The 10,898-nt window shown below is 42.9% G+C and overlaps 1 protein-coding gene across 1 annotated transcript; it reads left to right on the top strand.

The window, feature by feature from the left end:
• Positions 1-1,138: 1,138 nt before the first annotated feature.
• Positions 1,139-2,792, top strand: LOC112638025 (protein ALP1-like). The gene is made up of 4 exons (XM_025408859.1): positions 1,139-1,165; positions 1,483-1,637; positions 1,711-2,060; positions 2,140-2,792. The coding sequence occupies exons 1-4, from the start codon at positions 1,139-1,141 to the stop codon at positions 2,790-2,792; spliced, it is 1,185 nt and encodes a 394-aa protein (XP_025264644.1).
• The last annotated feature ends 8,106 nt before the right edge of the window (positions 2,793-10,898 follow it).

The following is a 10,898-nucleotide window of genomic DNA, read 5'->3' as shown; positions in this document are numbered from 1 at the left end:
ACCATAATTTTGTAAACGCGCGAATGTATATCGTTTCGAAATAAAGTTGTTTTCAACGTAAACGTGTTTATTTCATCAATCTTTATTTTGTCCTCGTCGCCGGAGAAGCCTCCCTCGTCGCCGGAGAAGCCTCCCTCGTCGCCGGAGAAGCCTCCCTCGTCGCCGGAAAAGCTTCCTTCGTCGCCGGAGAAACTTCCCTCGTCGTCGGAAAAGCCTTCCTCGTCGCCGGAGAAGCCTCCCTCGTCGCCGGAGAAGCCTCCTTCGTCGCCGGAGGAACTTCGAAATTGTTGGCATCGCCGCCGCCGCCGGCATCGCCGCCAGCAGCTACGCATTGTCCGGTTAGCCAAAATTGGTTCGTAGCCTCGTCGAATTGAAACGTATACGACTGACCTTTATATTTCGTAAAGTTACGATCGAGCGACTTCCAATCGTCGGGATACATGGCCATTTTTGGTTTACCCTGGTCCAATAGAATCACCGTTTCGTTGTCATCGCTGTCTACTACGGTATAACCCTTGGGATACTTTTCCTCGATATAACTGTCGATATCGTCTTTCGATTCGAACTCGCTGGTTAAACGTCGCGCCGCGCAATCCCAGTGCATATGCCAAATACCCAGCGCCGAATCGTACTGGCTCCATTCGTGTTTCGTGTCGCCGTCGCAAAGTATCATCGTGAACGCCGAGTCTTTGTATACACGCATGTAAATATCGATCGTATGATTTTCGTAATCGCAAAGAATGAACTCGTCTACGGAATACTTGCCGAATGACGTTTTGTCGTCGCTGATCGGTTTCGTCATGCTGTAACGCATCTGCGGACATTTGTAATAGTGACGCAGAATACCGATGTTTCCGTACGAGAATACGAAACCGAAGCGCAAATTAGCCGGCTGCCCGTCCGATTTTTCGATTCGCCACGGATACGTGCCCTTCCCCGCCGTTGATCGTTGGTATTCGACAACGCTCGGTCACCGGTATAGTTTCCGCCGAATCGACGAATTTCTGATACGCGAAACCCGGCTCCGGAAACGTAGGCTCGTGCAGGGGATCGCCTTTGAATCTCACGCCGCGATACTGCACCCAATACTGACACATGTCCTTGTTATCGCCGTCGCATTCGTAAAGGCCAGTCTACAATGGCAGTAAGCGGTACAGAGTATGGAGTAAGATTTTTCGAATTACTTCACCTCTGTCTACAATGGCGGTGCAATGCAAGTAATGACTCTACCAATCAACGAACAGACCATCAGATCTAGTTGTAGAATAATGAAGAACATACAAAATGTGCGAGGTTATAATAATGAATATTGATACACTGGATATTGCGCTTATGACATTATTTTTGCTAGCATGGCATAAAATGTTAGGCCTACAATTCCATGTACTAAAACGTAAAATGAAATATTCTGGTCGGCGGTGGTGGGTACGCCCCGTCAATCGGAAAAAAAATTCTCAAGGTTTTTATGTTAACCTTGTAAAGGAACTGAAAAGAACGGATCACGAAGAATTTTTTTCATTATTTCGAATGTCACCCGAATATTTTGACATTCTGGTTGATCTGGTCAAACCGTACTTAGTAAAGAGAAGCATTCGTTCACCATTTCCAACAGAACTGCGGCTTGCTGTCACATTAATGTGAGTAGTAAAAAATGTATAGATATATTTTATTTCTCTGTACCAGAGTTAATGTCATTTATGCTGCTTACAGGTATCTTGCTCAAGGTGATAGTGCCAGGTCGAAACATTTGGAATTTAGACTTGGAAAATCCACTGTGCATTCCATTATTAATGAAACATGCCGAGCACTATGGTTTGCATTAAGTCCTGTTGTGTTGAAACCCGTAAATCGTTTCGGCTGGGAGTTGATCAGTGAGGAATTTATGGCGAATTGGCAATTCCCAAACTGCTTGGGAGCAATAGATGGAAGACATATGCGTATTCAAGCTCCTCGTAACTCAGGATCTACCTTCTATAATTACAAGCAATTTTTTAGTATCGTGTTACTTGCAACATGTGATGCCAAATATAAATTTACTTGGATTGATATTGGCCAGTATGGTAAGTTCATAGAAATTGTAAGTATTGGGAAGTATACGTAATATCTCCTCCTGTGATGAATTAATGTGGTGGTTCACAGGTTCCATCAGCGATGGTGGCGTTTGGGCAAATACAGATTTTGCACAAGATTTACAGAATGGAGCCATTGATCTGCCCATTCCAAGACCACTCCCTGAGAGAAACATACCTTTTCCATTTGTATTTGTGGCAGATGAGGCATTTCCTCTAACTACCTATCTTATGCGCCCATATTCACGTAAAAATAGTAGTCACTTCTCAATCGATATACGTATTTTTAATTATAGATTATCTCGTTGTCGCAGAATAATTGAAAATACTTTTGGAATTCTCACGGCACGTTGGCAGATCTTACATAAGCCTCTTTGTATGTCTCTAGAGAATAGTGAAATGTTATTTAAAATACTCGTATGTCTGCACAATTTTGTAATGATGGGTGAGGAAGAATTGCCTATGCATATTAGACGTTACTGTCCACCAGACTATATTGATCGAGAAGAAAATTACGTTGTACAAGAAGGACGTTGGAGAGAGCAACATTCAGCCTACTTTAAGCATTTGGGTAGAGTAGGAGCAAATCGAGCTGGGACTGTCGCAGAAGGTTTACGAAATTATTTGCGAGATTACTTTATCTCTCCTACTGGAGTATCTCAAGTACCTTGGCAATACGAAGCTGCTCTTGGAACTGTACGAATTAATCCACCTGCTCGCTAATTTAGATATAAAGATTTTGTCTTTTGTTTCTTTCATTAAGACTTACAAATTAATATATATAGAATATAGAATATATAGATAATATATATAGAAAAGATATATAGATATAAGAAAAATAACATAAGACTGATTTATTTGGTATACAGGTTGTGCTCGTTAAATATTATTTATATTCTATGTATATGATTTGAATTTACTTTATTAAATATATTTTTTTACATAATATTGTATTTTCTTTATTAAAAAGTAACTCTCATATTTAATTATCTTATATATATAATAAAATACATAAGACTTAGCTATAGTTACAGAAGAAATAACACAAAGAAATACAAAATTGAAAAATTGACAAAGCTCATAATAGAAAAAGAATAGTATATATATAGAAAAGAAATATATTATTTTTTTTTAATGAAACATTATTAAATATAGAAAAGAAATATATCATTTTTTAAAATAAAATATTATTCTCATATATCTTATTCTCATATGCATATATAGAGACAGATTGATACATATCTATATCTAATAATTATAAAATTATGCTTGTTTTTTGGACTACTAGCAATGTATTACAAAAAAAAAGAAACAGTTGTACATATGACTAAAATATTACACACTGCAAATATATTAACATTATAATCTTTGGACATTTCTCATCTTTCAATATATTGCATAAAACTTTGAAGTTTTTTCTTATAGCACATACCACACGGCACAATCAAATGTAATTGTAATTATTCAGACTTAAGTGTATGTGTATAAGCACATCTATGCGAAGGTACATATAATAAATTCTATTAGAATATAATTTTAATTTATGATTGAGTCTTTTTTTCATCATCACATATGCATTGCCCTCGGAGAATTTCTATTAAATCTCCTGATTTTGTTCACTAGTCAAAAATAATAGAAAAAACGTTTCTCTTTGTATAACAAAAGTTAAAAAAATAATTTTGTAATGTGTAACATAAATAAATCTATTTCTAAATGTGCAAAAATAAATATAAAAAATGAAACTAATATATATATGAAATAAAACTAATCCCTACTCTTGTGACTCATCAGTCTTCACATAATTGTCATTGATGTATTGCAGAATACCTAACATGCAGTGAAACTTGTTTGCTTCCTTTACTTTTGTCAGTGCCATTTGAATAGCTCCTAACATGGGATCTAGAGCTGCTGCAGGAGTAAGTGTTGGATTTTGCTTCGCTACCAATGCTTGCGAAATTTGCACAGCCAGATTATTTAATTCATCAGACTGCTTTATGTATGCCTCTGTCAGATCATTATCCATTTTCTTTTTCTTCTTACAAAAATTATCAGGTGAAGGAACTTTCGTCACTGTAGCTTGATTCATTTTTTGCAACATCTCTTTTGCAACACTTGTTTTGTCTCTTGATGACACTGGTACGATTTGACTTACAGATAGAGATGGTGTTTGAAACTGTGACTGAACCGATGTTTCTGTGCACTCAAAAGTGGTAGAAGATGTCGTATCATTACCTAAAAATGTATCTCATTGTAATTATATGTATATATAATATGTAACACATTTGTTAAATCATTTAGCATATGATACAATATGCAATACATACTGGATAATGATGATGATTCATTGAAATTTGATATCCACTTGGTATTAGAAATCTGCATAGGTGTGATGACATGGTTAGCTAGATGAGTCTTGACATTTTGTGATGGTACAATTATTTTAAATTGAGTGAGAGGGGAAGTTGCTACTTCATTTGACGTCGTTGTTGCAGGTGTAGTATTTTTGATATAGCTGCTAGAAGTTCTGCACACAATATTGCTTTATTAATATAAATAATTATTGTAAATACAAACAATACCGTCTTTTTTTTGTTTTTTTTTATTATTGAAACTTTTTATAAATAATTGTACTTTTTTAAATTTATTTTTTTTATTTTAATTGAGGAAAGTCAACATACTTTCGTGGTATGATAATGTCACGCAGAAAACTATCACATGATTCATACAATTCCCATCCAGGAACATATATGAGCTGGGCACCCTGTCCAGATTTTCCTTTTAATGACATAATAACTTTTCGTCGTTCCTTTCCATACCTTTGTCGAATTTTATAAAATTCTTTCTCAGCATCTAAATATCAATCATGTTTTTAATCATAATCTCACAACTATCATAACCTCAATTTCCGTTAGATACTTACCAGCAATATTTTTTAACATTGCATTCACAGAGGCCCAGGCACATTCTTTATTATGAACATTCTTATATCCTTTTTGTCTTTTGTCCCATAGTATCGGGTTTGCTTTTACAATAGCAATTAATTCTTTTTGATAAGTAATTATTTCATTTTCAATATCTTCATTTTCTTTGTTTTCCAAATTATCATATTCCACGTTATCATAGCTTTCTACATAATATTCTTCAGCCATTATAATATAAAAATATATATAAATAATATATGAAAATCACAATAATTTCGCAATAAATTGTCCACGAGAGTTCACTTTCAGCACATCGACACACTTTTTAATTTCGCGCCTTAACAATCTCTTGGGAGACAGTAAGAATGTAGGGAGTATGAAATGGGAATTGGCCATTTCATTACTCCCAGTCTTTACTGCCCTTAAAACAGTTTACTACCTACTCTAAAATCCATCTTACTGCCATTGTAGACTGGCCTTAATACGCGATCCACGGAACTTGACCGCGACAAGCGAACGAGTAATCCTCGCCGTACATGCGAATAAAGAGACAGGTTGGAATTACACGCACGCCGAGTGGACTCGCGAGAAACGTTCCGATCGTGGTGGTAGTGGTTCGCGAGAAGAAACCGATCGGCCCGTAAGGCAACGTCGGATGACACAACAACGATTGCACGCGGCGGTAATTTATCACGAAGTTACGTATTAGATCGTCAAATGCGATGATCGAACTGCTGAGCGTCGTCATTTCCAGTAAATAACCGAACGCCAACACGATGCTGTGCATAATGTACGTGGAGTCGAGATAAAGACCCTCTAGCTTTCGCTCTTTCACCCGAGTAAATTTTATATACTCCACCACGCACTGATACGCCGGATGTTGCGCCCATTTTTCGACGGATTTCGGATCCTTGGCGTAATGCGCGACGATCCACGGAAGAGACATGTATATCTGATTCGCGCCGTCGCGACATTGACCGTTGCTACAGCGCGGAGAAGTTATCGTCTGATGAATCTCTTCGACGCACATTTTCGTAAATTCGGCCGTGCGCGATATAACGATCCCGTGAAACAGCAGGAGCGGCGCGCTCACCGTAAACTGATACCAATTGTTACGATGTCCGTCGTTCCACGGATACGGATTGCCGCGTCGCAGTTTCCCGTGTTCGTCCGGGGTGTCCATTTGAATGCGATAACGGTTTACGAAATCTACGAAGATATCAAAGACGCGTTTCTTCGCCGTTTCCGGTGTGTTTTCGTTCAGACAATACTTGGCGGCGTCCACGAGCCATATGCACAGATCTCCGAAAACTACGTGATTCGTATTCCAGTTCGCGTAAATGCCAGTGGTCTCGCCACCGATGGTATATTTGTCGAAATCCGTCGGAGCGTTGGCCAAACGATCGATGTTTTGGCACTGCGACGTTTATTTCAATTAGATTCAAAATGAATCGCGACACTCCTCGAGATATTGGATGGGAGCGTGCGCGGGGGAGCGAAAACGCCGTCAAAAACAATAACGAAATTATTATACTCGCGTTCTGAGGAACAGGAATGGAGGACGTTCTCGCGCGAGCCGTGGCGGAGCGGAGACCGTATCGATATATCGAAAAGCTGGGCGCCAGATGCGGTCTTTCACGCATCAGTTTTCGCGAAAAGCCGAAAGACGTTAAAAGAAAACGATAGCCTGCTTTGCCACGGGCCGACTAGCTCGCCTAACGGTAAAGGGGAGGGGTTATTAGAGAAAGTTAATTGATTATGCGAGTCTTCGCGGAATTAACGAACGACAGACAAACGACAATCGACAACCAAGCGAGACGAATACTTAAATAAATTACGCGATTTGAACAAAAAAAAGATAACAAGTTTATTACTAGAAAAATAAAGTAACACTACGAGTGAATAATTAACAAATCAATAATAGGAATTGGATCGGTTTTGAACAATGACTCAGCAAACAATAATAAGCGATAATTGAACCGAGATTAACAATTCCTTACAAAGATATTAGTTCGCTATTAATTTCCCGAAAAACGAGAACGAATCATACAAATCAAGAAACGACGATCCACAATAAATTCGAACGAAATACGAAAACGAAAAAGACAATATAATTGATCCTGGCACGAAAATTGCGACGGTATTCTGAACAAGTATCTGCTCGAATCGACAACGAGAATGAGAGCGCTAATACAATCTGGTTATGCATCCGAGCCCGTTTTTATGGCCGGAGTTCGCAGGACAGAGCGAGACTTTACGGAATACTAAGGATTTTCGGTAACGATAGCGTAATTTCGGTAGCCAGATTGACAACTTATCGCAACGGACTTTTCCCCGCAATTTCCTAGTTCGCGAAACAAATCGACAGCTTACTAATTCGACAACATAAGTAACCGAAAATACTGAATACTTTTGCGAAGGCGGATCATGTATGCGATGGGCGAACGATATTCTCAAACTTCTACAGCCGACGGCCGACGGAGAATTTTCTCCGCCGATGTCTCGCCTCTTTCTTCCACGCAAATCGCTCAATTTTACCCTCACTATTTGGGCGATTATCTCGCACCACGATAAATTCGGCAGACGCTACATATTAGTTATTACGCGCCATTCGACAGCGTAATAAGCGCTACAAAGACGACAATATTCTGTTACCCTTTGTTACGCTCTTTTCGGCGGCATAATAAGCGCGACAATGACGCAAATACTTTCACGCTCACTCTACAATGAAATATCAAAAACGCTCACACGCACTCTTACAATTAACGACGACATACACGCAATCAGACATCCAAAAATACGTCACGGGATATTCTACGCGGCGACAACAGCGGTACGACAACCCGGGCGGTATTCGCTTTCATGATCCTTCGCGCATGCGGTCGATATTCGCCGGTCGATAGCTTCGCGTAAAGGACACCCGACACCCGAAGAGAGAGACGAACGTTGCCTCATCGATTTAACACCGACGTTATGATGGTCCTTCCTCGGTCGCTTGCCTCCGGTCGCCCGCAAATACACAAAATTATCACCGTCTCGGCACACGGCCCGAGCGTTCGCGAAACACGAAAAGGATGGCGACGGCGGCAGAACGGTCGGCACGCGGATGAAATCGCGTACGTAGCTTACACAAAAAATGGGCAATCTCACCGATAACGCTTCCTCCTGCTGGGGATGGTCCTCGGCCTCGTCCTCGACTCGGTCTCTCGGCAGCAACGACACACAATCAATCAGTACCCGACAACGAGACAACAATTTAATCGTTCGTAACGAGCGTCCGCACCAGAATGATCCTGGGATCTCGCGGCCCGGGGTCGATAGCGGCGTCAATGACCGCTTAGTGGGGTGCGCAGCCCCGCGGCCAATCAGGATACGGCACGCGAGAGGTCCTAGCGCCTTGCGAGATCCGCAGCGCTTTTAGCGCTTCGCGCGCAATTAATTTGATTTGAATGATATAATTGCTGTCGCGGGCCCCGGTACAAGGGCCCGTTGGAGGCTCCGCTGTCGTTTGTCCTCCTCGGAGGGTAGCGTTGCTCGGACTTCCGTCCTCCTTCCTGGGATGCGGGTGAATTCCCCTGGTATCGTTCTTTCAAGCGCTATTATCTCCTCCGTTTGCTGTCGTTAAGCGTCTTGCTGCAATCTTCCTTGAGGTGTTTCCGGTTTTCCGGATCTTCTCCGGCGAGGTGTCCGTTGTCGTTTTTGACAAACAAACAAAAATTCGATACAATTAATAAAAATCTTAATAAACTAACGATAGCGCTCGTCTCTCCGGGGATTTTTGGATAACGCTCTCTCGAGGTTGATTCTGGCGCGGCCGCTCGGCCTGCGCCCCGTTAAATCTCGGGGCGGATGGACGCTCTAAAGGACGGCAACGTCACAGCACATACGATCGTGAATCTTTCGTCTTGCCGCTCCACCGGTGGATCGGTTACGTAAAATTTATCGTTGTAATCGTAATAATAGTCACAAGTTTCCCAAAATTCGAGCAACTCTGGTACAAACGTGACGTGATAAAAGTACCATCTTAGCATTACGATACCCGAGGCTAAAACTAGAACGGTCAGCATCGTGCGCGAGGATCGAGACGACGGACGATAGCAACGGGAAGAATGCGTCGTTTTTCGATACGTCGCGCATTTACGTTTCGTCGAAGCTCAACCGCGATTAAGCGCCGCTCGACGATCGCGGCTTATATTCTACGCGACGGTCTCGCGAATATCCTCGTCGCTCGATCGACTCGAAATCGCCGGGACGATTCGTGTTTCGTTATGTTGGACGGATCTTTGTCGTCCGACGCTGGTTTCCAATCTTTGCTAGGCTCGCACAAGTTCTTAGAATTATCCTTTGTTATACAGGCTCCGCATACACCACCCTCCGCTGTAGGGGAAATAGCCAACGGGCCGATGATCGAAGATGCACGCTGCAACGTTATCTGTACCGGATCCACGTCTATATCGAATTCGTACGAAGAGACGACGTTGCGCGCAACGTCGCGTTTGAAACGTTGTTCGATCTCCTCGAGCGTTATCTCGCCCTTGCTAGATGAAAGAGCGAACGTAGTCTTACTCGAGGTCGACGCCGCCAAAGTCGTAACCGAAAAGGTCGTCGAGGGCGGATCCTCCGCGACGTTGGCTTCTATCGTGCCGTATTGATTGAGCGAAGCCACGAAAGGAATCGTTCGGCCCAATAACGTTAGTTGCGGTAGCGTGTTTATACTATCGACTACCGCTACGACGGTGATTCTATTAGGCGGATCCGCCACGCTCATACTGTGATAAACGACGTCGTCTTGCAACGTACGCGTGTAAGAAACGGGCCAATTGGCTTTGCCGATCATCTCCATCTTGTCGATGGGGGAACAATAGAGCGACGTGGAGAATTCCTCGTCGTCGAAATTAGCGTGCGCGTAAATATAGGCTCGTTCCTCGAACGGATGCACTATTCCGCCGGAACCCGTCGACGTGTAGTACTTGCCCTTTCGACACGTTTTATTCTCGATCTGCACGTACGAATGAATGTAACCGTTTCGAAAATCCAACAGCATGCATTCGGATACTTTTAGATCGCGAAACATCTCGTACTCTTGCAACAACAAACCGGTAGTACCGGAGCACATGACGATGCTGTTCGCCGCGATCGGATAGAGGGACACGTGCGTGCCATTCGCCTCGAATTGCGTGCGGCAGTTGGCGAGAACCCACGCCTCGGTCTCGTCCTCGAGAACGATCGCTCCCGGCTGATAGACCGAAAGATCGACGACGGTGTTAATGCCTCCCGAGGATGAATTGGCGTTGAGCGTGAAAAATCGTTGCTGCGTTATCGCGTGCATAACGTGCGAGCTGAACGTTTCCGCGCGATACGAGTAAAACGGGATATCGCGTTTGAACGCGCGACAACTGAACGCCCATCGTTGCTCGTACATGCGCAGAAAACCGATGCTGGGGACGCACGCTACGCCGAATTTTGTTTCCGGCCACAGCCAATAACTGGGTAGAGTTACGCCGTTTCCGAATAGTCCGAAACATACGTATTTGATCTGTTTGTGCGCGAAAAATGACAACATCATCTGATCGATCTCGGACAGAATCTCCACGCTCGTCGCTTTACGGCGCGCTACTCGATCGAGTTCTCGAAAACGAGCGCTGTGCACGAAGCGCCACAAGTCGCCGTAGAAAGGAATGCGACCGCGCCAAAGTCGACCGCCGTCGCGCAAACGTACGAATTCGTCCTCGGGAATGTTCTCGGAGCCGATCGCACTTCGAAACGTATCGAGTTTAACCTTCGCCGCCGCACCGATGGCGATCTTACCGAATCCGAAACGCGGAGGAATGGGTTTCGCGTACAATTTGGAGCGCGATTCGGTGAGACTTCGCAACACGCGTTTGTACGCGGCGTCCGCGGCGAACGA

This window comes from Camponotus floridanus, unplaced genomic scaffold, assembly GCF_003227725.1.
Source record: "Camponotus floridanus strain SB8 unplaced genomic scaffold, Cflo_v7.5 scaffold237, whole genome shotgun sequence".
NCBI lineage: Eukaryota > Metazoa > Arthropoda > Insecta > Hymenoptera > Formicidae > Camponotus > Camponotus floridanus.
This window is presented reverse-complemented; position numbering and strand designations above follow the sequence as displayed.

What these genes read in the sequence shown, in the direction of transcription:
- LOC112638025 (XM_025408859.1), top strand. Translation starts at nt 1,139, where the DNA reads ATGGCAGTAAGCGGTACAGAGTATGGA. An exon ending in TAAGCGGTACAGAGTATGGA is followed by an intron (nt 1,166 to 1,482) that starts GTAAGATTTTTC and finishes AACCTTGTAAAG; the next exon opens with GAACTGAAAAGAACGGATCA. An exon ending in CGGCTTGCTGTCACATTAAT is followed by an intron (nt 1,638 to 1,710) that starts GTGAGTAGTAAA and finishes TGCTGCTTACAG; the next exon opens with GTATCTTGCTCAAGGTGATA.